Source organism: Sorex araneus, chromosome X (assembly GCF_027595985.1).
Source record: "Sorex araneus isolate mSorAra2 chromosome X, mSorAra2.pri, whole genome shotgun sequence".
In the NCBI taxonomy this organism is placed as follows: domain Eukaryota; kingdom Metazoa; phylum Chordata; class Mammalia; order Eulipotyphla; family Soricidae; genus Sorex; species Sorex araneus.
In genome coordinates this window covers 238,439,806-238,467,624 of record NC_073313.1, presented here as the reverse complement: position 1 = coordinate 238,467,624, position 27,819 = coordinate 238,439,806, and the positions used below count along the sequence as shown (strand labels likewise).

Genomic DNA, 27,819 nt, shown 5'->3' with positions numbered 1-27,819 from the left:
AAAGTCATTGCAGGCACTTAAACTACCGTCACTCATCAGTGATAGGCCTGAGTTAGGTACCTGACTATGAAGTTCCAGTTATCTGAGGTTTTTTCATACTCCCAGGGGTATTCCCAGAGGTAGTTCTCTATTTCAGGAATGTTCTGATCACGGGCCAGATAGAAAATAAACTTGTCAAAGAATTCGCATCATTTCAATAAATTGTCTATTTGAATGAAACAAATAGAAGCCAGAAATAATTTTTTTTTCCTGAGGTTTCTCTCTTGGGCTGCTCTGTCGATGTGGTTGTTATTCATTGTGTTCCACACAAGACAGGACAGATTTGCAAAACTCCTACTCCCTGAATAAAACGAAAGTATCCAGATTGGTTACCAAATGATTATATATTTTTCTCTCAACAAAGACAAGTATGACTGATCCATGTGGGCCCTGGGAAATGCACATGAACAGGGCATTAGCATGGCACTCTATGCCCCACCCAGATCTTCTCCACACGGGGGGGTTCCTTCAAGTCTATGTTGTTCAGCTTGAGACTTCCTCTCACCAGCGTGCCAGCCAGGCCAAAGAGCTAGGCAGTTGGCTCCTGGAGGAGCAATCTTTAGCTGATGACAAAGTGAACTCAAAAGAGAAAATACTGCAACCTCCTTTTTTCTCAGGTGCCACACGGTGTGAGCGCTTCCTGCACCATCTCAGAGGCTCTTAGTGAGATGGATCTTTGCTGCTGAGCAGTAGCCTATGCAGAAGCACACTGGCTCTCTGCCTTTGCCTTCCTCAGCCTCCTTCCAAAGCTTCCTGGGATTGCTTCCCAAGTAAAATCACTTGCTCTCAGCTTTTTATCTTAGGGTCGACTTTGGGAGCAAGCTCAGACCTAAACTCCCGCTAGAGGACAAATATTACTTTTGAGTTTTCTACTTGGAGATGACGAGGATTTCTAGTGTACCTAGTGATTGGCTACTGTTTCTACCGTAACAGGAGAGTATGAACAACTTGAAATATCCTTTATCAGATTTACCAGTTCTATTTACTTTCTATTTCATTCAGTTTTCTGCCAGCTCTTTTTCTCCATACATGCCCACCTATATTCATATGATTGAACATACATTTTATTTCCCCCTGCCTCTTTGTGGGTAACTGAAGACTTGCTCCTCTTCATCCCTAACCATTTCATTGGACAGTCTGAAGGACCATTTTAGAAGCCCAGAGCAGTTTCCAAAATGATTTCTACCATTTTCCCCAACCCTCATGCTTTTGCTTGTGGGGTCAGAGCTCTGCTTAGTCACAGAATGTCAGATGACATTAATTCACCAATTCTTTCTACTTGAGAAAAATATTATTTCCAGAATGAAATTTCACAGTGACAGATAAGCTTTTTGCTATCCGTATAAGCAGCAGAGACATGTCACAACCACAGACTGGCAGCCAGGTCTTTGCAATTTGAATGGCCTGTTGACCTCTTATATTTTCTGAGGAGACTCTGGTTTATTACATCATCACCCCTGCTATGTCCTGGAGTCTTTTCTTCAACACATGAGGGCACATCTGCCTGACATTCCAGACCCGTCTCAGTGTTCCCATTCACATGGAGCCATCTCTCCTGCACACTTCAAGGATCTTTTCCCAAAAGTCTGACAGGCACCTTAGATTTAGAACATCCCAGTCCACACTCCTGGTCATCTTCCACATTTAGTCTTCTCTCAGCATTTCCTCTCGAGGATTGATACCAACCATGCAAACAATGGTGTGGAAATTCATTCTTGGCATCACTTCACATTCCCCTTATCAACCATACCTACAACCCACGTTCAAGTTGTTAGTTCTTTCCACAGTATTTTCCACATCTCTTATGGCTATCACCAATCTGGAGGCGCTAATACTCCCTCTTCTAGGAAATGCAGCAATAACCTTCAAACTGGCTTGCTTTCCCTTCGGTCTCCCTCCAAGCTCTTCTTTACCATGTAGTTAGAAAATAGAGGTTCAAATATAAATCTGACCACATTGCTGAAACCTGCATATAGCTTCTAACTAAGTGTTTGAATGAATGCAAATATCCTTAACTTAACCACCCACAGTCTGACTTCTACCTTCTATTCTCTCCCATCTCTATTTTGGGCTCCTTCTTGCCCTGCTATTCCCCATCACCAAGTCTCTGCATATATTGTCCTCTCTGACTGGAATATTCCTTCTTTCTCTCTAATCTCCTTGCTATCATAGCTCAATTATCCCACTCTTATTTGATTTGGTCCAATTTTCCACTACAGTTTTCTTGAATTGTCTATTCCTTCTTTTTTCATGTTTTCTTTGTGATTAACAAATATTACTTCCTCCATTAGATGATAAATTCCCATATACAGGGACTGTGTCCTATGGAATTTATAGAACTTAGTAGATAGTAAATAAATAAGAGAGAATCAGTGATGTTTTACAGCTCATCTATTTAAGCTATAAGAGTTGCAGTTAGCTGTGAATAATTCTGGACTAACTTTTGTGATTAAGTGAATGGAGTAACCAGGAAGATGGCAAATGACAATTCAAGCTGTTGACAAGTAACTTGTCGATAACCAACTCACAGAAGTCAGTCATCACATTCACTTGGCCACGTTACACACAGCGTATCCGGAAATGACTTATGTGAGACATGGGCCAGAAGTTCTGTCTTTTGCATAGACCTGCTTATGATGTTGGAAAAAGCTATAAAAGTGCCTGGCAGTGTCCAGGCCATTGAACATAAATTATCAAAGGCACCAACATATCAGTGGAAAGGGACCAAGCAACAATCTCCATCTTGATTTCACAGGACTGTTTCTAGAAGAAAAACTTCATTGTGGCAAACTCTAAAAATAGTCCAACGTGCTTATTTTCCATCTTAAACCTCTGCTGTACAATTATAACTCTTTCCAGTGCTTTGCAAAAACCAGGCTGTCAGACACTATCATTTCTGGAAAGGGGTCTGCATTTGCCTCAGCTTCATGCAAGCAATTAGTGGGCAGAAACCTTATCTGAGCAGTCACCACCCTGTCCTCACTTTCAAGCAATGGCCAAGTTTCAAGGCTACTAATGATGCCCCAGAGCATATTGCTGGTGGAGAGTGGCCAGCGCACATTGCCAGATCCCTACCTATTTAACATGTCACTCTGTGTTCAACTGTAAGGGTCAGTTTTGCTGACTGTTGAGTGGGGCGACTTTCTTTTGGGACACGCCCCAGCCATTTGGAGCCAGGCTTAATTGAAGACATGGAATAATAACGAGAGCATATTCTGGATGCTACTCTTTTTGTATCAACCTTTCCCACATTTGTACCACAAATGTTTGCCTTTGCTCGAAATAATGGAGCTGGAACAAGGTGTTTCCTGGCACCGTGACTAAGGTCATGGGGCCTGTGTCACATAAAATCCAGGGCACAGATGGGCTTGTGTGGCACCATCACAGTCACCGACTGCCAAAGCTCTCCTCTCTGGACTTGCAGCCGCAGAGGCAACAGAAGCCATCCCGCCATCCCCCCACAACTATCTGGCATCTACATCTCGGCCACGTCCTCTGAGGATTTGCCAGCACTGTACCGGGAAAGAAGTAACAATACTTTCCTGGCTACAGAAATTGTTGAAGTGGAACCAACTGGTATATGTTTTTTTTTTTTAAACTGCTAGGATAATAAAGAGGGACTCTTTTAAAAATATGCACTGTTTAAAAGAGATTTCATCTGGAAGGAAGTGGGTGTTTATATATGCAAAGGGAAGCTCTCTGGTTTATGACTGCCGTTCTTAATTTTGAATGCCTATTAGGGGATTTGTTCAACTGAATGTCCGAGAGTTATAAACTGCAGTGCTTAGGGGAAATCAGGCAGCCAGGACTGCCTCAGTTTAGGAGAGTCATTTGATTCCCCTCTTCTCGACACTCAGCCTAGGACAAGACAACGTGATACATGGCACTCCTACAGCTTGCAGTGTAGACTAAATCCAAAGCCCATGACTTACTCTGCAGATAGCTCTGACCACAACACTTGGCATTTCTGAATCTACATTTCTTTATCCAAAAAATGGGAGCATCATATATTTTTTAGGATCATCTTTTTTCCTTTTCTTTTAACTTTTTAAATGGAATCATTGTGAGATAGACCCTTACAAAGCTGTTCATGATTGGATTTCAGTCATACAGTATGCCAACACCCATCCCTCCACCAGTGTACATTTCGCAGTACCAGTGTCCCCAGGTTCCCTCCCATCACCTCCCACCCTCCGCCTCCTGTCTTCAATAAAATGCCCCTATGTCAGGTACTTTTCATCTCTCTCTGTCTCTGCCTCTGTCTCTGTCTTTGTCTCTCTGTCTCTGTCTCTCTCTCCTTTTGGGCATTGTACTTCAGGATCATTATAAGAAAGAGATGAGGTCATATATTTAAAGGACCCAGCATAGTGCTTGGCTGATAATACTGCATAGTTTGGATCCATCCCCTGTCCCCTCAAATCCTATTTTATGGAAGCATAGTTTTTGATGAATTCTGGGGGTAGGGAACCTAGTCTATGCATTTGGGGTCTGGAGATGTGTTGCTCAGTCCTGAAGAAACAATTTACATTCTTTTAATTTTTTTTTTTTGAAAAATGCTTTCTCCTCTTACTTTCCTTTGCTCTCTGCTGCCATTGTTGTTATGGCTAGGTCTTGCACACTTGATTGTGGTGCCGGGGATCACAAATGGCAGTGCTAGCAAAGATAACACTCACATGGGAGGCTGTGCTGGGTACTGAACCCAAGGCCCAATGCCTAATGATGCTCTACCATTGAGATAACCCCAGGCCCCACTGCATTCTTACTTATTCTCTCAATAGGAATAGTTGCCATAAGGGAAATGATATTTAGGGAATGGTTAGCTGTGATATAAGAAAAGTAATAAGCTTCAAAATGTTTTTGCATAAATTTCCTACTATATGTCTTATATATTACATCACTTTTTTTTAAGCCACTTGCAGATTTCAGCATTTTTCATTGTCTTCGGAGTCCTAAAAGGTAATGAATATGGATTTTTAAAATGTTTTTAATTTTTGATATTTGGCCACACTTGGTGGTGGCTTGCTCTTGGTGGGCTGGGGGGACCATATGGGGTGCTAGGGATCGAACCTCTGCCAGCTGTATGCAAGGGAAGTTCCCTACTTGCTATATTATCTATTTAACCCTGAACATAGATGCTTTTGAAATGCGGTCTAAGATAGTTTCCTTCCTATGAACTGTTACTTAGGAAAAAGCTGATGCATTGGATCCTCTCCCAGACTTACCAGTGCTCATAGTATAGCAAGAAATTTAAAGGACCACTGGGAGTCAGACAGAACTAACTCTGAGTTCTGATTCTGCCACTCTGAGGATGGATTTAAGAATGAGCAGCAGAATGATCATGCAGTTGGATACTAGAGATAGTGTGAGAGGATACATATTTAACACACAGCACATGGCAGATATTCTATATGCTTATGCTGCTCCCTTCACTTCCTTTGCTTTAATTGTTCTTCTCTAGATTTCCTTTTGAAATACAATTGACTAGTTTGGTCGTAACCATGACACCTTTGGAACAATTTGCATGCATAATTTGGTACACAAAAATGGACACCATACCTCCTAATTATTTCCATCAAATCCCATGTGCTCATGTGTATCAGGAGATAAGAGTTTTTGTCTAAGAGACCTGCATATTTTAGTAATGTTATCCAGAGTGATAGTACATCAGGTAGGGTGTTTGCCTTGCTTGTGGCTGACCTGGGTTCCATCCCTGGTATCCCATATGGGTCCACCAGGAGTAATTTCTGAGTGCAGAGCCAGGAGTAAGCCTGAACATGGCTAGGTGTGAACCAAACAGCCAAAAAAAAAAAATCACAGAGGTCAGGGAGATTGCATAATGAGTTTGAGAATAGTCTTTGCATGCAGGTCCTGAGTTCAATCCTCAGCACCACAAATTTCTTTCTCCAAGCACTGTGGAAGAACAAACCCAAGAACTGAACTGGGAATAGCCACTGAATATCGTCAGATGTAGCCCTTGCCCTCAGATCAAACTACGGTGACCAAAAAAAAAAAAAATCAAAGCACTGTCTTTCCAAACATATACAATTAAATTATAGGGAAAAAAATACACTTGGTTTGTTTTGTGTGGCTTCCTGCAGGACACTGTACATTGCACACCCAGGAACCTGGGCCAAGCTGGAGAGAAGCAGAAGAAAGGGAGTGGTGGGTACAGAGTGGATGTGGGTACATTTTCCAAAACAGTGTAGCATGGTCAGGAAACTCTTACACTGAGCTTTGGAAGGCAAATGGCAGAATGACAGTACAATGGGAAAACTTCAAGAACAACCAGAGAATATGAGAAATTAGAGACAGAGCAAACCACTAAATTAAAAAGCTACAAGGCACTGAAGAATCATCTTTTCTTTTTTCTCTTCCTTCTTTTCTCTTCTTTCTTTCTTTCTTTCTCTTTCTTTCTCTTTCTTTCTTTCTTTCTTTCTTTCTTTCTTTCTTTCTTTCTTTCTTTCTTTCTTTCTTTCTTTCTTTCTTTCTTTCTTTCTTTCTTTCTTTCTTTCTCTTTCTTTCTCTTTCTTTTTTTGGTAGGGAGCACACCCAGCATTGCTCAGGTCTTATTCCTGACTGTGTACCCAGGGATCACTCCTGGCGGAGCAAGGGAATCATCTGGGGTGCTGGAAACTGAACCTGCATCAGCCATGTGCAAAGCAAGCTCCCCACCTGCTGTGTACCTTCTTTTCTTTTCTCTGGATGTGAAGGTTCTTGTGAATATGTGCAGTAGGGAAAGTACGAAAGTCAGCTTACTAATTTTAAAGTATTTAAAGTTCAAGCTGGGTAGGAGAAATAGCATAGCGGGCAGGGTGTTTGCCTTGCATGCGGCCAACCCAAGTTTGATTCCTCCACCCTTCTTGGAGAGTCCAACAAGCTACCGAGAGTATCTTGCCTGCATGGCAGAGCCTGGCAAGCTACCCATGGCATATTCTATATGCCAAAAACAGTAATAACAAGTCTCACAATGGAGACATTACTGGTGCCTGCTCAAACAAATAGATTAGCAACAGGATGACAGCGCTACAGTGATACAGTGAAAGATCAAGCTACTGTCCTATTTGGGACATTTGAAATGGTAGGTACATATTATTCTTCTGAAAAACCCTACTGGAGAGCCTGAAGGAATAGTGCAGTGGCTTTGAGTGCCAGCTTTGCGAATGTATGATCAGAAGTTCAAATCCCCAGTGTCCCTCATGTGCTGCTGTTGGGGTGTGTATCTTAGATATATTGTGATATTTGATGCTACAAGTGATTTCAAGTAACTTTGCTGCCAGATGTGTGTGAGCACCTCAAGAAGGGGTGTGGCCTCTGGTAAGCACACAGCTACAAAGATGTGTGAGCCCCATGGTCAGGAAGTGCAACTTCTGGTGAGTACATATTTGAGTACCACAGTACCCCCTGGTGAATACCACGACCACGAGTGTGCCTCAGCTAAGAGTGCAAGCCCTAGAGAGGCCACATGCAAGCACCATCACCGAAAAAACATGCAGTGGTTGAGGGCACGGGCACCCCAACCTGATGTGTGACCCCTGGGAGGCTCTGCAATGAAAAAATATGCAAACACCACAGCCAGAATTGTGTGCCACCCAGGACACTGTGGAAATGGCAATGAAGGGAGGTGGGGAGGGAAATACAGGATGGGAAAAAAATTCTAAAAATTTCCATTCTGTGGAAAATGAGTATAGCACTGTAGCACTGTCATCCTGTTGTTCATCAATTTGCTCGAGCGGGCACCATTGTGAGACTTGTTGTTACTGTTTTGGCATATTGAATACACCATGGGTAGCTTGCCAGGTTCTGCCATGCAGGTGGGATACTCTCAGTAGCTTGCCGGGCTCTCGAAGAGGGACGAAGGAATTGAACCCAGGTTGGCTGCATGCAAGGCAAATACTCTACATGCTGTGCTATTGCTCCAGTCCAGAAAATGAGTGAAAAGAAAAAAAAATAAGCCTCTAGAATAGAATATATGTGGTCCATCGAGATTCAGTTAGGATTCTTTTGGGGACATCAGTATGGTGATGGGTCTTCTTAACATGTTTTAAATCACTAATATTCTAAACTCATAATGGAGGCCTTCGATTGAATAATTAATATCAAATATTCCAGCTGGCACAAGGATATATTGGCTATGAGGAAATGATAAAAAGTGATTAAAATGGACTTTTATCCAAGGAACTAAGTGACATAAAAACGATATGGCAGTAGCATTAACCCCCTGATCTCAGCTGTTTGGCATCTTAAGGCATTATTACTTGCTGGGCCTTTTTGCATTTTCAGGAAGTTTGAGTTGACAATGGAGACATCTCAATCTCACAGAGAATTAATTCACTGCTAATTCATCATCTTGTCCTCAGCATTAAGACTGCGGTGGTGTCAGAGGGGCCAGTCAAACAGGCAGCTGTCTGCGCAGGGCAGGGAAGCACAGGCTCAAGTTTGAACAGAGGGAACCTGAGAAAAGGATGAGCCAGTTTAACCTGGTGGAGTGAAAAGAGCCTCATTGATTTTCACAGGCATTAAACCCTGTCGCATGCGGATGTGGGAGATAGGATCTAGACAAGTTCGTCAGCGCAGCCCAGCGTTCCTGCAATGTCAGCCACTCGCCCTGAAAGGCGGCTCTCCGTGGCAGGAGAGGGTCACTCAGATAAAACTGTGCCACCTGGAAGGGGGCAGAGAGAATGGCTGTATCTGGATAAAGTGCCACCGCCCCTTGTCTGGAGACATGTGGAGAAGTGCTTGAAGCTGAAATGGAAATGGCCTCAGAACCCTGTTAAGTTTGCTGTGCTGGACCCTCCTGAAGCTTAATATTGGATAAAGTGGCCTGGTGACTGACATCAGTCCTCACATAGGTTAAATGGAGCTTTTTGTCCACATGACGGAGACCCCGCTGCTGTCAGAAACACACTTCCATACACAGACTCCCAATGAGCTGATTGCTCACATTTGCACCAAGCCAATTAATATTGTTACTTATATTGACTTCAGCAAAGACAGATACCGGTGGTATTGGGGGAAATCCTTGCAGAATTCAAATGCCACAGTTAGCTCAGAAAACCCTACACAACTGTGCAATGTTGGCAAAGGGCAACCCCACAGGTGGGAACAGGGAAGAACAGAAGTGGTGCAGAGAACAAGAGAACCCAGAGAGAGTTTTATAAACACATTGATTCACACTTATATGGGAACATGTTGATGCTCTAACATGGCTCACACTTGGATGTGACTTAATTAACACAAACTCCAGTCCTGACATCAATGTGTTAAACAGTGAGGTCAATGATAACCAAAGACACAGAGGATGACCCAAAATATATTTTGGGAATATATAAATTAGCAGGAGTTGTGAATGTTGCACGCTTCACAGGTATCCAGGAAATTGTGAATGAAGTCTTTCTGGAGATTGGCAAAAATGTCTGGATGCTAGAAAACTGAAGCCAATGAAACGAACTAATGGGATTGTCACAGCAGAAGAGGGTTCTCATGGTGTATTCATCTGTTCTGAAAGCAATCACACCCACCACCCAAACACTGGGAACACACTTACAAAAGTGAGTTTATTTTGGGTTCCCATGAAGCAAGCAAAAGCTGTTTGTTCCTTTTAAAGTAACTCTATCTGAAATCAGTTCTTGTATGTTGCTTCTCATTATAACAGTAAAGTTAAAGCCATGTGAGACATTCATAGAGGGATTTTCCTCCCTCCTAAACAATTTGTGTGATGAGGGTTAGAGTAACTTCAGGGATCGATGCTAAATTCGGCCTGCAAAGCCTTTGTACCAAGACAGTTTGGGGGAAGGGATTCTCTCTCTCCTCAAGAATGCTCTGCAGCCTTCCACTGGATAATTTATTCTCATTCTTTTTCTTCTACTAGATATTATTCTTAACCTTAAAGAACCAAAGTACCAATTTGCAGATACTGCTTTTTCAACTCTCTGGAGTGCTCTAACAAAACAAGATTCTCTTTTTGGTAGGCAAAGCTTATTGCTTAATGTTCATCTAGCAATTGCGCATTAAACGGTTCATATTTCAAAGGAAGAACCCCAGGGAACAGGCAGAGAATTGATTTTATGACAGCATTACAGAGACGATAGAAAGGCATTACCTAACCTGTATATTAGTAATGTTCTGTCTCATATACCAAGATGAATAAGACACGGTCCCTGTCCTCAAAGGCACTTCCAGTTTAGTGAGAAAGGTAAAGCAGGAGAGCAAATAATTCAAGGAAATGTAATATTCACAGAAATTGATTGCATGTGAACTGGATAACCTTAATCCCAGAGGTTAAAGGTATACAAAGTTGTCACCAGACAGCTGTTGAACTTGGGCTACTTCATTTAATTTCTGTATGCCTAGATCCTTGCCTATAAAATGGGGATAGTAAAAGGGTTGTCATATAGTTGCAGGGGTGCTCTGAGCATTAAACCAGTACATAAAGAGCATTTAGAGTAGGGAATGGCACACAGCAAGCCTAGTGTTCAATAAGAGCTTAATATTTAGAAGTTCTGGATTCAGGATTCTACAGAAAAGGGACATTCTTATGACAATTAAGTACTTATATTGGAAAATCAAGTCAAATGAGCTTGGATCTTTCCTATAACTAAGTCTTTCCTATAACTTACTTATATAAAAGCAAATCTAGTCTCACTTCTACCAAGGCATTCAAAGCCTATTATGTTTGTGGTTCTACGTTAGGACTTGGTGAGAGGTCTAAAACATGACAGATATTAAACTGCACTGCATTTCACTGTTGTCCCGTTTCTCATCGATTTGCTCGAGCGAGCTCCAGAAACTTCTCCATTGTGAGATTTGTTGTTACTGTTTTTGGCATATTGAATATACCATGGGTAGCTTGCCAGGCTCTGCTGTGTGGGTGGAATACTTTTAGCAGCTTGCCAGGCTCTCCGAGAGGGACAAATGAATCAAACTTGGGTCGGCTGCATGCAAGGCAAATGCCCTACCTGCTGTGCTATCACTCCAGTCTGACAGATATTAAATAGTATCGTTAATTTAAGGAATTTATAATCCAATAGGAGTGGGAAGGGGTAGCAAAGAATCCCAAGGACCAAAGAAGATTTAGGGAAGTTTAAAAGAAGAGCTAAAGAATGATGACTGATGACGTAGGGATCACTGAGACTTGGAGATACCTTTGATGTATCATGGATGTAGAAGAAAGGCAAATGTAACTGAGATCACAATAAGAGTTGGATAGGAGAGTTGTTATGGTTCAGGTAGGAATCATCATAGATGGAATGGAGGTCGTGACTTTAGTAAAGGTTGGAGACAGAATGGCCTGGAATTATCAGTGGTATGGAAATATGGAGCAATAGACTAACTACTAGGGGTAGGTATGAAAATAAAGCCAAGATGGGACTGGAACAAATGATAGTACAGTGAGTAGGGTGTGTGCCTTGCATGCAGCCAACCTGGGTTTGATTCCCAGCATCCCATATGGTCCCCTGAGTACAGCTAAGAGTAATTCCTGAGTACAGAGCCAGTAAGCCCTGAGCACTACCAGCTGTGGCCCAAGAACAAAAAAAAAAAAAAAAAAGAAAGAAGGAAAGGAAGAAAGGAAGGAAGGAAGGAAGGGAGGAAAGGGAAGAAAGGAAGGAAGGAATACAGAAGGAAGAAGAAAGGAAGGAAGGAAAACAAAAGTAAGAAAGAAGGAAGGAAATCAGAAGAAGAAAGGAAGGAAGGAAGGAAGGAAGGAAGGAAGGAAGGAAGGAAGGAAGGAAGGAAGGAAGGAAGGAAGGAAGGAAGGTAAATAGGAAGGAAGAAAACAGAGTCAAGAGACACAGATTACTATATTGACAGTAGGAAATGAGGAAATGGGAGAGGGAAATGGGTCTTTGCTTTCCTTATGGAGTGAATTCAAGTTCACTGGGTAGGATTCCCCAGTTCAGCAGGAAATCCTCACAGCTCTGTGCACCATTGCCTAGTCTTGGGTCAAAAAGAGAATTTCAGCTGTACCTCAGAGCCTCTCCCAGAAAGAAATAGGCTGCTTCCATACCATAGCTGTCCTGGGAGCAAGAAAGAACATCCACTCAGTCCTTCTGGCTCACTCACATTGGATATGGGTTCACCAGTGGGGGAGATCTTAGCCCTGGACCTGTCTTCTCGGAAAAGGGGCTGCAGATCTTCCCTCGAGCTGTGTCCGCATTCTCCATCTCTGTATGAATTCCTCATCTATAAGAATTGTTGTCTGTCATCATGCCCATCAGCACAACTTGTCATTCAAATCAGTTTAGCTTGTTCCATCTTCTTGTCCTTTCCCACTTGGCCAATTCCTTCAGCCTCAGCTGTACGGCCTGTATCTCTCCGAGCAGGTGCTAGTTCCCTTCTCCACCCCACATGATTCAGAGAACTAGGCAGCAGAGTCACTGCATTTAAGTAGTAGGTGGGGTGGGGATGCGGGGGGAAGCAGCTGCCAAGGGGCTACATGTGCAGCCAAGAAATGGGTAGTTGGTGGTGCGGGGAAGCAGAGAAAGCAGAGAGAACGAGCTCTGCCGTATGGGGTTGACTCATTAAAGAAAGGAACATCTTCCCCGGGGATAAAATCAAGAAGTAACAATATGAAAAAAAAATCCCTTAAAATTGATCAGGCATACTCTTCAGGCAGCGTTGCTTGCCTGCTGTATTTAATATGGACACTGGCTCCATGTCCATCCCAGTGGACAGATAAGAAACATGAGCATGGAGCCCTCAGGCTCTCCGCCCAAGGTCACACAGGTAGGGAAGTGACAGAGCCTGGTTGGCCAGACTCCAAGTCCTCGCCCTCTTCATCTGCCCTCAGGAAGAGTGTGTCTGTGGAGACAGCCTGACTAATCTGCAGGGAGAAGTGGAGGGGCTGAGGTCGACTCTCTCCAGGTCATAAAGGAAAGGAAGTGAGGTCATCTCTAGAGATTGGGCTCAGGGGCCTGAGTCATCTTTGTAGAACTTCGCGGGAGGAGCTCAGGGCTGGAACAGCCACTGTGGGAGAGTCAAGGGAGTCGATAGCATGGACTAAAAGGAATTCTGGACAGCAGCAGGGACCCAGCTGGGGCTAGATAATGGGAATTTTGTAGTGGAACCAATGAATGCAGCTTTACGAGTCTCTCCAGCAACTTTTCACCAGCCAGCAGAGACAGGGAACCTTTTTCGGTTCCTCCTTAGGACACAGCTTGATTAGCAGCCTGGAAGAGCATCACCGCCGCACCATGTGCAGATGCACGGAGCCATCTGCAGAGAAGGGCTAATGGGGTCCCTGGGGGGAGCAGGGGTGGGCCGGGAGAGGATGGTGCTGACCTGAGTGGGGGAGAGCAGAGAGTTCAGAAGGCCTGTAAAACCAGAGTGGGGCCAGGGAGACGGGCACTGGGCAGGAGGCTGAGGAGGGAAAAAAAAAGAAGCTGTCTGCAAAGACACCTGCATGGATGTGCCCGTGGGGTGGCAGCCTAGGAAACACCACCTCCCTACTCACCCGGGTTGGGGATAAACAGTGTCACCCCAGAACAAGAAGTTGCAGAGCTCAATCTGTTCACAAGCAATGAAAATGGGAAGGGGGGGGCTGAACAGCAGGGGGGGTTGGGGAACATCAGAGCTGGTAAAAGCCTGGTGTTCGCTAACGAGGCGGTAGTACAGCCACGCTCCACTTTCCAAAACAGGCCCCGCAGGAGAAAAGAAATAAAGTCATTTTTCTTCAGAGGCAGAAGATTTAACATTGCTTAACAATAACACTTAACATGGCTTAGCCCTTAGCCTTAGGCAACCTCATAACTACCCAGTGCTGGGAACTGTCTTTCTTCCTCAGCTGGCGTGGACTTGGGTGTGCTTTCCTGAAGTGTCACTTAGCCTGGAAATCAGCTGTGTGGGCCTGCCTTAATGATGACAGAGTTCTATGACAGCGTGGCAGGGTGCCTTTGGCTGGGGCCATTCACCTGCTCCATGCTCTGGGGGCATTTTCTCTCCGTGCGGATGACTCCAAAAATTGGCACACAGTCCACACAATTGACTTCATCATAACAACTCCTGTGATGCTTTCCAGAGACCACACAAGAACCAAATCAGGGTTCAGGGAGATAGTACAGTTGATAGGACTTTTGCCCTCTAGATAACTCACATGGATTCCTCCATCTCTGACACCCCACACAGTGTCCAACCAGGAGCGATCCTTAAGTTCAGCACCAGGAGTTAATCCTGAGCACTAGTGGGTGTTCCTCCACTCACCCGCCCACCAGCTCTCCCCCCCCCCAAAAAAAAAAATAAACCCAACCAAACAAGCAAACTTTTGTTTTCATAGTGGGAACATAGATAGAATTATTCTTACATTTAAGTGAAACATGAACTTTGCGGGAGGGGGTGTTAGACAATGTTGGAGAGAAACAAGCACTCTGGTGAAGGGTCTGGGTTAGAATGTTGCATGCACAAAACCCTACCACTGACGGTATTGTAAAGCTGCAAGTCACAGTGGCTAATATATATATATATATATATATATATATTAAATTGAACTACATTAATAATTGAAAGCTCCCTGTCTCAGAGACACAGAGGGCACTGCGGGCACACAGAGCTGTGCCTCTCTCACTTGTGTGTGATGGGCTTTCTCAGCTGGCTTGCAAAACTGTTCTCCATCTAAGGTGCTTCCCTTTCAGCTCGGGTTCCATTTTGGAGGCTGGCTGGAGGCTGCCAGTTCAGGCACTGTGATGATCTCACATAGTTTTTGTTGAAAAGCACCTTTGAAAAGGTTTCCTCCTAAAGCAAACTTTGGGACAGTTAGTCATGATAAAGCATTTCAGGACTTGGACTTGGTAGGAATAGCGTGTCGAAGTTGGACAGTCAGAGGACTTTACGCTTTTATTCCAGTTAATTACAAATCTAAGCCTCGGTTACCCTCTCCGGAAAAGTTGATTTACTACTTCCCGGGCTAGACAAGAGATTCCTGAGGACCGACTGAGGACATATTTCCTGTTTGCACAGAGTCTGACACATAGAAGATGATGGACATAAAGAGAGGGGACAAATGAAATTTAGAGAATTTTAAGTTATTTCCATGCTTTATATTTGTATAAAAAAATACCATTTCCGTAGTCTGAGAGCAAGTTGGCCCGAAAGGCATGAAACTGCTTCCAGTTTTCCTTTTTACTCCCTCTCATAAGAACATACTACTTTCCATCTGCCTTAACCACAATTTCCATACACTTCAACACTGAAAGCCAGAAATTTTATATTTAAAACAAATTTTGGAGACTAACTCTGTTTTTTTTTTTAATGAAAACAAAATGCTAGGCCAGAAAGAGGAAGGAGATGAGAAAAAACTATGCATCAACATAAATATTAAAAAACAAACAAAAAAAGGAAACAGAGATAAATAAAAGACAATGAATGGTATGGAAGCTTTTTCAAAGTACTGGATTTGGTGTCAGCTGCGCAATCCGTGTTAAAATTTGGTTGTCTGCTGGATTTGAGATTTTGTTACTTTTGAAAGTCAACATACTATTTATAAGAGCAGATGGCTGCTTAGGCTATGCCCGTGGTGATATTTGGGATGTTATTTTTATAAATGCACACACATATGTAAAGGCAACATGCAACTCAAAACAGTAGCTCCACAGAAGCTGCAGCGCTAAGCTAGCGAGCGCTTTAGCAACTCAGCTTTGGTGATGAAGAAGTTCTTCTTCCCTCCCCCCCTCCCCACCACCACCCTCCACCTTTCAAAAGAGATATTTCTTCCATAGCATTTCACTTTTCTGGCTGGCATTAGCTCGTCTTTGTTGTTGTGTTTTGCTAACTCACTATTTCTCACACTTTCAACTCACGGGACTCGAATAGTAGCAATGCTGGCTGGAATCCTGGGAAGGGCTGTTCTTTGTCATGTGCTACTGATAACCTACTAAAATTATTCTTCATCTCACTGATTGGAGCACAAACCTTAGAGAATTGTATCTTATTTTAGGGGTGTCTAGTTACAACCTAAGTGGATCATGTTAGGCCAGAATGGCCAAGTGAACTTTTCCCACACGGTTTCCTTTCTCCCACTGTGTTTGTGCCTCTCAGCAATTTATTTTATTTTATTTTATTTTTTTTGCCCAGGGAACACGGTCAGATTCTAAATCAAGCAAAGAACACCTTCCCAGGTACACATTTCTCTCTTGCTTTTTAACACCCACAGGAAGCTTCAAGGTTAAGGTTGACCCACCCTTCCTCGTGGGTTACTCCAAGCACAGAGAATTTACTGTTTTACTATCTCTGTGCTTGGTGCAAGATGTTCAATACCATTTTTATAGCGATGGCTTAGGATTTCCATTCAGTATCCAATATTCTTGCTGACATGTTCAATTGTAAAGATATACTATTTTCTTCCCCTAAAAAAATAACCCACCAGGGTTTCAATTATTAGCTCAGTTGTAAAGGTGGCATTAGGGTTGCAGCAGATGGCAGTTAAGGCAGAAGTATAACACAGTCTCTATTTCAAAACCAGATTTCTATCTCATGTATATTTCTCTCAAGGCTTAATTTGTGGGTAAGCCGAACACGGGCTACCCCTTGGTGGCCTACCTGGGTAACGATGCATACTGTCTCTCCAGCCCCTCAAAGCGAAGGTTGTGTGTATTCCCATCTGGACCCTTTCCAGGCACCTGTGGAGAGAAAAGTAATTAGAGATGAAGATCCATCATACACCCTCGTTACTGACAATGCATTTCAAAATTATCATCAGCGACAAACGCTGCTTTTGCCTGCCAAAATCCAACCAAGGAGAAGAAAGCAAGTCAGAATTGCTATCGGGGCTGATGATCAAGCCACCAGCGGGGCATTCAATAATGTCATTTCTTTCTTCAAAGGGTCACTATTCAATTGACTCCTTCCTGTCACCACGCCAGGCATACTGTGCGGGCTGTATGACCACTTGTTTCCTTTAATAGAGCCTATTGTTTTTAGAACAGCTTTTGACTTACAGGAAAACTCAGGATTCTACAGAAGGTTCCCATACACTGGAAACCAGTTTCCCTCTTATTAACACCTTCCGTCAGCACCATACGCTTCTTTCAATATTGAAACATATCATTGCTAACTAAAGCCTGTAGCTCATTCATATTTTAACCTATTGCCTTTGTCTATTACAAGATTCCATACTTTATCAAGTCACAGGCCACAGGTGTTCTGAGCTGTGACAGTACAGTGGCATGAGTGTGTGTGTGTGTGTTTTTTGTGTGTGTGTGTTTATGTGGTGCCAGGGATTGAACCTGGTTCTCATACATAAAGTATGAAACTACATCCCCATATTATTTTTTTTAAATAAAAACAAAATGCTAGGTCAGAAAGAGGAAGGAGATGAGAAAAAAACTAAGCTTCCATATTGTTCATATGGGGCTACAGCCCTACATCATGTTTTGCTTTTTAATTTTAATTACTCAATGGCTTAATACTTCTATAATTGTCAACCACTTTTACCACCAAAGACCCTATGCCACCCAACTACCACAAAGATCCCTCAACCCTGTTATTTGACCCTCTTTCCTTTCCCTCTGGCAACTACCATCGTTTTCACCAAGTCTAGAAGTTTCTGTTTCGAGGCCTTTCTGGAAGTGCTCAGGTGGCCAAGGGCTCGTCCTGGTGATGCTATGTCAGAAGGTTCATGCTAGAGTCCTAGGGATATGGTGCTGCTTCGCCCACAGCTGCTCAGGGTACCTTGCAATGCCTGGGCTAGAACCTGGGTCCTTGTGTATGCAAGGCATATAACCCCAACCCCCCAAACTATCCTCCCAGCCCTTAGGAGTGCATTTTGCTGTTTCTTGCCAGTTTCATTTCTTTAGTAGTCATATTCCACATGTGTGAAACTACCCTTTTTTAAAAAAAAAATTTTATTATTGAATCACTGTGAGGTACAGTTACAGACTTATAAACTTTTGTGCTTTCTTTTCAGTCATACGATGGTTGAGTGCCCATCTTTCCACCAGTGCCCATATTCCACCACCAATGGTCCCAGCATCCGTCCCACCATCCCTGCCCCATCCTTCCCCCCACCCCACCCCACCTCTGTGGCAGGCAGGGCATTCCCTTTTGCTCTCTCTCTCTGTATCTCTGTCTCTCTCTCATTTTGGGTGTTGTGGTTTTCAGTAGAGGCATTAAGTGGCCATCATGTTCGGTCTATAGTCTACTTTCAGCCCGCATTTCCAGAATCTGGAAAAAACCCGAGTGCTTGAGAACAGATGACTGGTTAAAGAAACCATCTCTTTTACTTCTTATTATACTTAGCAGGACTGGAGTGATAGCACAGCAGGTAGGGTGCTTGTCTTGCATGTGGCCGACCCGGATTCAATTCCTCTGTCCCTCTCAGAGAGCCCGGCAAGCTACCGAGAGTATCCCGCCCGCACGGCAGAGCCTGGCAAGCTACCCGTAGCATATTCGATATGCCAAGAGCAGTAACAAGTCTCACAATGGAGACATTACTGGTGCTCGCTCGAGCAAATCTCTGAACAACAGGATGACAGTGACAGTGCTACAGTGCTATACTTAGCAACATCACCTCAATTGCTATCTATTATGTCCCCAATTGCATATTTCCATATTTATAAGGGCAGAGTAGTATTCCATTGAAAATATATACCATATCTTTGTCCATTTCAGTTGATTCATGCTATGGCTTTTGTGATAAAGCTGCTATCCACAAGGGGTGAAAATAATTTTTGTATTTAGTGTTTTCATAAAGAATCATGTTTTCAAAACCATCTTTTCCAAGAAACATTACCTTAAATTTTTTTTATTAAATCACCATGAGATACACAGTTATAAAGCTGTTCATAGTAGGGTTTCAGTCATACAAAGTTCCAATACTCTGCCCTTATAAATATGGAAATATGCAATTTTTTCTACCACCAGTATCCCCAGTTCCCTCCTGCTACCTTTCCTTCCTCCAGCATGTCTATATGACAGGTTCTTTTTCTCTCTCTCTTTCTTTCTCATTCTCTCAACTCCTCTCACTCTCTTCCTTCCACTCTCTTCTCTCCTTATGGGCATTATGGCTTGTGATACTGATACAGAGATGTTATCATGTTTGTTCCTTTGCCTACTTTCAGCACACAGTTCTCATCCAGAGTGATCATTTCCATCTGTTTCTGTCGTAGTACTCCCTTCTTTATCCCAGCTATCTTCTCCCCAGCATTTGAAGCAGGCTTCCACTTGTGGGTCAATCCTCCTGGCCCTTGTTTCTACTATCCTTGGGTATTGGTCTCATATCATTTTTTTTTGTTATCCCACAACTGAGTGCAATCATTCTGTCTGTCCCTCTCCTTCTGACTTATTTCACTCTTACCGTGTCTATTCATTTATAAGAGAATTTCATGACTTCATTACTTGAGGGTTGGTTTCAGGATATTCACCTCTGTTCTATTGATCTGCAGATTTGTCCTTATCCCCATACCATGATGATTTAATTTGTTGTACAGAAATGTTACTTTTCAATCAAACTATTTACTCAACAGTCTACACTCTGGTGTCTTTGAGAGAAGGCACATGGTTGTCTTGTGAACTACCAGATGGATAGAGTCTGTGGACTATACAACAAACCTCACCTCTGAGGAGTGTTCAAGCTTACTCGGAAAACAAATGTTAGGAATAAAATAATTAAAATCTAATAGAGAACTGTAGGATAACATAGCCTCAGTAGTTTAGGTTTATTGGGTTACTCCCGTTACAGTGCTCCTATTCCTCTTTGTTTATTTGTAGCTTCTTTCTTGGTGTTCTGTTGACTTGTAAATAATGTTTTTCTCTTCTCCTTGAGTCCTTTGCATAGTTTATTCAGAGCAAGTCCTTTTTGTATGGACACAGGAAGACTTAACAAATGTTATGCTTTTGTAACCTGGGAGTCATTTGACTCTACATGATATTTTCCTGCAGGGCATCTGTTCTCTTGACCTAAGCCTCAGCTGCCCTTACTTCCTAGCACCCCCAAAGCACGGTCCCGACGTGGGACAAGAAGGACCCAGGGCAAGAGGTGAGTTGTGTGCTACCCTGGCATCGAGATGGGCCTGGCCAAAGTGCCTAATGCTTAACTATAAGTTAAGAGCTTGATCATGGACAAATGTTGTCATGATCCAAACAGTGATAACTAGATTCGGACCCTGCTAGGGTGAGGAATGATTAATCTGGCCTGAGTGCTGTGGTCTGAGTCTGTGGCAAGATGTTGCCAGAAGAGCTACCTTGCAAGCCTCAATGTATCCCTTGCTATGTCCATACAAAAATAACTAGTATTAAGATGTTAATAAGTTCCTGGACTAAGGAAAAGAAAAAAACCTTAAGAGTGAGGAAGGGCTTTGGAATGCCCTGCCCTCAGGAAGGGCTTTCTTATGTTGATTTTGCTAGCTGGCTGGGTGTAGCCTAGAGGGCAAGGTGGGAGAGACTAGTAGGAGGAGAGAGAGAAGCCAGGGAGAAGCAGCAGTTGATCCAGAGAGAGGCCGGAGCTGGGAGTGCGGGAGATGAGAAAGGTGGAAGATTGAATAAACGGTAACTAATCAGCAACTAGCTTGGTCCTCGTTCTTCCTTTGCCTGTTCTTGACCACCGGCCGTCCCGATCCAGTCCACACACTGCGGTTCCAGGGCACCGAACGCGGGTGGTGAGACAGAGCCGCCCGGAGAGCCCGCGAGTGTACGCGACCCTCAGCGAGCCTTAGTTTTTTACAGAGAACAATGTGGGATCCAATGCCTTTCAGGAAATTTCTAGCACAGAGTGCCCCTAAGTGTATTAGCAAAAATGTCATATAAGTTGCAGACTATCGGCCAGGTTTCAAAATATAGGTGGCATGCCTGGGTGTTAAAAACCATCTGTTTCTGACCAATTATGTATAGATTCACATGTTTCTCTGTTAGGCAAATTGCAACCTCCACAACCATGGCATCAGTGATTAAAGATCCCTGACTATATCCTAAAGCCAAACTAGGCACTATATTCAAAACAATGAACAGGGGCTGGGTTTCTTTATTGTTTTGAGTATAGAGAACACAGTCCTGCAAACAATTAGGGTCAATGAGATCACTGCTTGACGGCCAGTATGAGGAAGGAGGCTGTGGGGGGTGGAAGGAACAAATACTGAAGTACACTTGGGAGAGATGAAGACAGGTTAGGAAAGGTGTTGAAGCTTCATCTAAAACTTGGATATGAAAGAAGAGGGTTTTATTATTGTCTTTTTGAGTGGAGATGCATATGTGAGTAGCAGGAGAATGCATTCTCAGTAGAGTATAAAAAGTTAAACAACACTGAGGCACAAGAAATTATTGTGTTTTCGAGAAATGTCTAGATTATGGGAAAGGAAGAAAGAGGCTATGAAGAAAGAAATAATAGTAACAGAAGTAACAACACTTTTGATGATGCCGCTATGGTGATACCATTGGTGAGAACTACTGATGATACATTTTTGATACTATCACAACTTTTAAAAAGTAGACTTTTTAAAAAGTTATTTTGGGCCCACAGAAAAATAATTGTGAGAACGGATAAAATTCCTTTCTATCCTCTACTTCCATATATACAATACCGACAATCTCCTTTATGAGTATTCATCACCACGCTGATATGGGCTGATATGGGCTGGAGCAATAGTGCAGCGGGAAGGGCATTCTCCTTGCATGTGGCTGACCCAGATTCGATCCCTTGGCCCCTCTCACAGAGCCCGGCAAGCTACCAAGAGTATCTTGCCTGCATGGCAGAGCCTGGCAAGCTACCAGGCATATTCGATATTCAAAAAACAGTAACAACAAGTCTCACAATGAGATGTTACTGGTACCTGCTCGAGTAAATCAATGAGAAATGGGATAACAGTGATACAGACAGTGACAGTGATTCTGATAAACCTACATGGACACACAATTGTCACCTGAAGTCCAAGTTTTACTTTGGGTTTTGTACATGATACAATATGATAAGTATGAGTTAGGGCTGGAGTGATAGCATAGCAGGTAGGGCGTTTGCCTTGCACGTGGCCAACCCAGGTTCGATTCCTCCGTTTCTCTCAGAGAGCCCGGCAAGCTACTGAAAGTATCTCATCCGCCTGGCAGAACTTGGCAAGCTAACCATGGCATATTTGATGTAACAAAAACAGTAAGAACAAGTCTCACCTTGGAGACATTACTGGTGCCCGCTGGAGCAAATTGATGAGCAGTGGGGTGACAGTGATACAGTGGCATTGATACAGTGATGTATGAGTGTATCCACCTTTTCAGAATCATATAAAATAGCTTCTAAAATATTTGTTGCTCTGCCTATTCCTCCTCCCCTAACCTTTGGAACTCACTGATCTTTTTACTGTCTCTTTAGGTCTAATTTTTTAGGATGCCATATTACTGGACTATTATATTGTGTAATCTTCCAGATTGGTTTCTTTAACTTAGTAATATGCATTTAAGTTTCTTTCATGTATTTTCTTGGCTTGATAGTTTATTTCTTTTCAGTGCTGAATGATAATATATATTGTTGGAATGAGTTATTTTGTTTTACACACTCACTAGTGGACATCTTAGTTGCTACAGTTTTGGCATGTATAAATAAAGTATCACTGTCACTGTATCACTGTCATCCCCTTGCTCATCAGTTTGCTGGAGCAGGCATCAGTAACGTCTCCATTTTGAGACTTGTTACTGTTTTTGGCATATCGAATACACCACGGGTAGCTTGCCAGGCTCTGCCTTACAGGCAAGCTACTCTCAGTAGCTTGCCGGGCTCTCCAAGAGGGGAGGAGGAATATAACCCGGGTTGGCTGTGTGCAAGGCAAACACCCTACCCCTGTGCTATTGCTCCAGCCCATGTATAAATAAAATAGCGATGAATTTCTTTGTGAAGGTTTTGTGTGCACATAAATTTTCGAGTTCTTTTTGTGTGAGTAACAAGGAGTTTTACTGCTGGGTTGTGTGGTAAGACACATTCAATTTTGTAAGAAGCTGAAAAACATTTTTTTTCAGAATCTACATGTGTCATTTTGTATTCTCACTAGTAATGAGAATTCTTTTTTTTTTGCACATAAGCATTGCTATTTGACTTTATTATTATTTTTATTTAAAACTTTTTTTGAGTCAGTATGAGATATAGAGTTACAAAGCTGATCAAGGTTGTGTTTCAGTCAAACAGTGTTCTTTTTTTTAAATTTTTTAATAGTTTATTTTTAATTAGTGAATCAACGTGAGGGTACAATTACAGATTTATACATTTTTGTGCTCATGTTTCCCCCATACAGAGTTCGATAACCCATCCCTTCACCAGTGCCCATTCCCCACCACCAGTAAACCCAGGGTCCCTCCCACCCTCCCCAGTCCCGTCTCCCCCCACCCCAAACTGCCACTATGGCAGGGTATTCCCTTTAGTTCTCTCTCTCTGATTAGGTGTTGTGGTTTGCAATAAAGGTGTTGAGCGGCCATTGTGTTCAGTCTCTAGTCTACATTCGGCACGCGTCACTCCTCCCCCGCATGACCTCCGACCACATTTTATTTGGTGCTCCCTTCTCTGAGTTGCCCAGAATGAGAGATCAGCCTCCAAGCCATGGAGTCAACCTCCTCGTACTTATTTCTACTATTCTTGGGTATTAGACTCCTAGTCTATTATTCTATATTCCACAGATGAGTGCAATCTTTCTATGTCTGTCTCTCTCTTTCTGACTCATTTCACTTAGCATGATACTTTCCATGTTGATACACTTATATGTAAACTTCATGACCTCATTTTTTCTAACAGCTGCATAGTATTCCACTGTATAGATGTACCAAAGTTTCTTCAACCAGTCATCTCAAACAGTGTTCTTACATCCTCTCTCCACTAGTGCATCTTTCCCACAATGTCCTCCAGTTTCCCTCCTGACCCCCTTTCCCAACCTGTCTCTATGGCAGGCACTTTCCATTGTTCTCTCTGTCTCTGTCTCTCTCCCTCCTCTTTGCGTATTGGGGTTTGACATACAGGCACTGAGAGATCATTGTGTTTGTTCCTTTACCTGTTTTCAGCATGTAGTTATTATTTAGAGTGATCATTTTCAACTATCTTTGTCATGGTCCCTTCTCCTTCCCAACTTCCTTCTCTCCCAGCATTTGAGGTAGGCTTCCCACTGTGAACCAAGTCTCTGGGCCCTTGTTCCTATTGTCTTTGGGTATTGGTCTAGTAATGAGAATTCTTACTGTTTCATTGTTTCATCCACATATGGAGTGTCAGTATTACAGACTTTGAGCATTCAAATGGATGTGAAGTGACATATTATTTTAATTTGCATTTATTTGATGACATATAATGCAGAATATATTTTTACATACCTATTTGCTGAGGTATCTTGTGAAGGTCTTTGTCTCACATTTTAATTGGTTGTTTTCTTAAAATGGGTTTTAAAATATTTCTTATAGATTTTGTGTATTTTGGATGTCAATTCCTTATTATGTGTTTTTGGCAAATGTTTTTGCTCAGTCTTTAGCTTGTCTTTTCATTCTTTTGACTGTCTTTTGTAGGGCAAAATTTAAAAAATTAATAAAGTACAGCTTATCAATCATTTCTTCCTTAGATGATACCTGTGGTGTTGTGTTAAAAAAATCACTGCCAAAACCAGTTCATATTTATTCTATGTTACTTTCTATGAGTTTTATAGTTTTGCATTTTGCATATTGGTTTTTGTGATCCATTTTGAGTTAATTTTTGTGATGGTTATATGGTCTTTGTATAAATTGCTATTGTTATTATTTTATGCAGATGAACATTCAGTTGTTATAGCACCATTTGCTGAAAAGAATTTCTTTGCTCCACTGAATTGTCTTTGCTCCTTTGTCAAAGATCAGTTGACTATATTTATGTGTCTATTTATGGAGCTCTCTATTCAGTTTCATTCAACTATTTGTCTATTCTTTCACCCATTCCAAATAATACTTGATTACTGTAGCTTTATAATAAGTCTTGCCTTTGCTCCCTTGTCAAAGATCAGTTGGCTATATTTATTGTGAATCTATTTATGGACTCTATTCAGTTTCACACTTTTGTCTATTCTTTTATCAATATCATATAATACTTGATTACTGTAACTTTATAATAAGAGTTGAAGTTTATTAGTATCAGTCTTTCAACTTTTTTCTTTTAATTCAGTATTATGTTGACTACTAAGGGTTTTTTTTGCTTCTCTATGTAAGCCTGATATAAATTTGTCAAGACCTACAAAATAATTTGGTGGGATTTTCACTGTAAGTATGTTCAATTTGCAGATCAAATAGAAAAAAAATGACATGTTGACAATATTAAGTCTTCTACCTACTAACACAGACTGTTTCTTTTATTTAGTTCTTTTGTTACCATTGTAACCTAACATTTATTATTTAGTTTTTATCAAGAACAAGGCTAAATATTTTATTTGCATTGCCCCATTAAACATTCCCAATAATCCCAGTAGTGACACTATTTTGCAGGTATGAAAAGTAAGAGTTGCTCAGGGCTACACAATTATAGTAGGTCTGTATCAAGGATTGAGCTAGTTTGATTTGCAAAGTCAAAGTTCTGAAAAAAAGCCAGATATGACTAGAACATGTAAGAGTTCAAATGACATGGGAGGAATTAATTTTTATTCATAGATGATGGTAGCACCACTTACAAGTGATATTTAATAAATAGCAATATAGTACAGATTAGCAAGACTATACTTGCCATAGTATGCATATTTCAGCGACAGAAATGATAAAGTTCTTAACACGGGATTCAAAAAGATAGAGACAAGGGAATGAAATAAGGATGTTAGGGAGATAGATTCAACAGAATTGACAGGATTAATGGGAAGGCTATGTTTGGAACAGCATTAAAGTGTTTGAGCCTAGCATCCAGGTAGCTTTTGTTTTTTATGATGATAAAAGGAAAAAAAGAATACCTTTATAATTGCCAAGGTACTTAGAAACAATTCAAATGTACAAGGACTGAAGAGTGGATAAAAACAAGTGGTATATATAATCAAAGAAGTACTACTCAGTTATAATAAAGATATAATATTGCCTTTTGCTAAAACATGGATGGAATTGACGGGGATATTCATGGTAAGTGAAAATCAAGTCAAAAAGAGAAAAACAAAAATCAGATGATCGCACCCATAGCAATACAATAGTGGAAAAAAGAAAGTGCAAATAAATTCTTAGATTCTAACCAAAGACAGACATTGCCGAGGTGTGTTTGAGGGGGTATTCAAAGGACTGTGATGGAGGTTTATTGATATTTTGGAGGTGGATGTAATTTGGCAAACCTTTACCTCCAAAACAAAAATGTTTACGGTCTTATAAATCAATCTCATTCAATAAAATATAAATTTAAAACAAATATATGGAAAGATAGTATAGGGAAATGGCATTTTCCTTGCATGTGGTTGACCCCAATTAGAACCCTGGCACTACAAATGGTCATCCGAGCATTACCAGAGTTATCATAGAGCGCAAAGTCAGGAATAAACCATGAGTCCCACTGGGTGTGCCCCGCAAATAAATCAGTGCTCACATATGCATATATATAACATATACATATCACACACACAGACACACAGACACACACACACACACACACACACATATATATATGAAAGAGAGAGGAAGAGTGACAGACAGTTTTGTTGGAGTAGAGATATTTGATAATTGATTATAAATGTTTCCAATCTAAAAGAGTGATTTGGACCAGAAATATAGATTTAGGGAACATTCTGGCTACAGAAGGTAGCTGAAACTTTGGGAAAGAAGAGTCAGTGGTGACAGAATAGAAGAAAAGTCATGCAATGAAAATAGAGAATAATAAAAGTAATAGAAATACTATTACTTTAAGGAGAATTAAAAAAAAAACTGAGCCCAGGAAAAATGTCTAAAAAAAGTTTGTCTACTTGAAAGCTGGTAGAGAATTCTTCCATAAAGAAAAAAAAAGAATTACATGGAGAGAAAGTAGTCAGCAGTATCAAAAATAGAAACTTAATGAGGTATTTAGAGAATGTATTATATATCATATATAGGAGCACTTTAACTAATATTCCTTCCCTACATTGTCACCCTAAACTATGGCACCCAAAAAACTAAAAACTTCCTTTTCCACAAATTTTCTTGCAGTGTACTGGTCATTATTCAATAAAGGCCTTAATACCTCCAAAATGGAATTGAGGCAGGGTTTAATCTTTTTATGTTATCTGAGCAAGAATGACTAAAGGTGTAATAATTTTAGATGTATATTGCTAGTATTTTGGTTTCAGTGGAGTTGGTGACTCTAGTTATGAGTGTTTTGATCATGCACTTCATAATTATAGTGACTCCTGATAGTTTTATTGTGTGGCTCTGATTCAAAAAGACAGAAGTGGCAGCAGTTCCCTTGGTAGCTTGTTTCTGTTGTGTGGCATGAGAAAGTATTCCTGAAAGAAGACCCAAGAATTTGTTTCTCTAGCTATACTTAGATGCTGTAAATGCTTTAATCTTATGTAATAATTCCTATTTAAACCACCTACAATGGGTATTCTTGCAAATGAACCATTAGCTACTAATATTAGATCAACAAAAATATATGTTGTGATTGACTGTGATTTTAGTGGGATAGTAATGAAACATGGACTCGTGTTGAAAATACTTAGTTGTAAGTCAACAACCACTGATCATACTGTATTAAACAATTATGTCCAGAAAATTAAGCATACTTTCAAGTGAAAACACATTTGTGTCTCTTAAGTACTTTTAGTCAGGGAGATAAGAAAAACAATCTTTTCTTACTGGCCAACTTCTGGTTTATGGAAAAGATGGTAATAAATCTGGAGTTCATTATTTAAAATAGATTTGTCTCTTTTTGGAGCTGGAGCGATA

General features: G+C 41.5%; 1 protein-coding gene across 3 annotated transcripts in view; it reads right to left on the bottom strand.

Annotated features, from left to right (window-relative positions):
* The window catches only part of PARD3B (par-3 family cell polarity regulator beta), a 1,223,953-nt gene that overhangs the window by 62,439 nt on the left and 1,133,695 nt on the right, over positions 1–27,819 (bottom strand). For all 3 annotated transcript variants that reach the window (XM_012933501.2, XM_055122817.1, XM_055122818.1), the window contains one exon: positions 16,567–16,646. In XM_012933501.2, the coding sequence (XP_012788955.2) occupies positions 16,567–16,646 (80 nt within the window). The remainder of the gene's footprint in view (positions 1–16,566; positions 16,647–27,819) is intronic.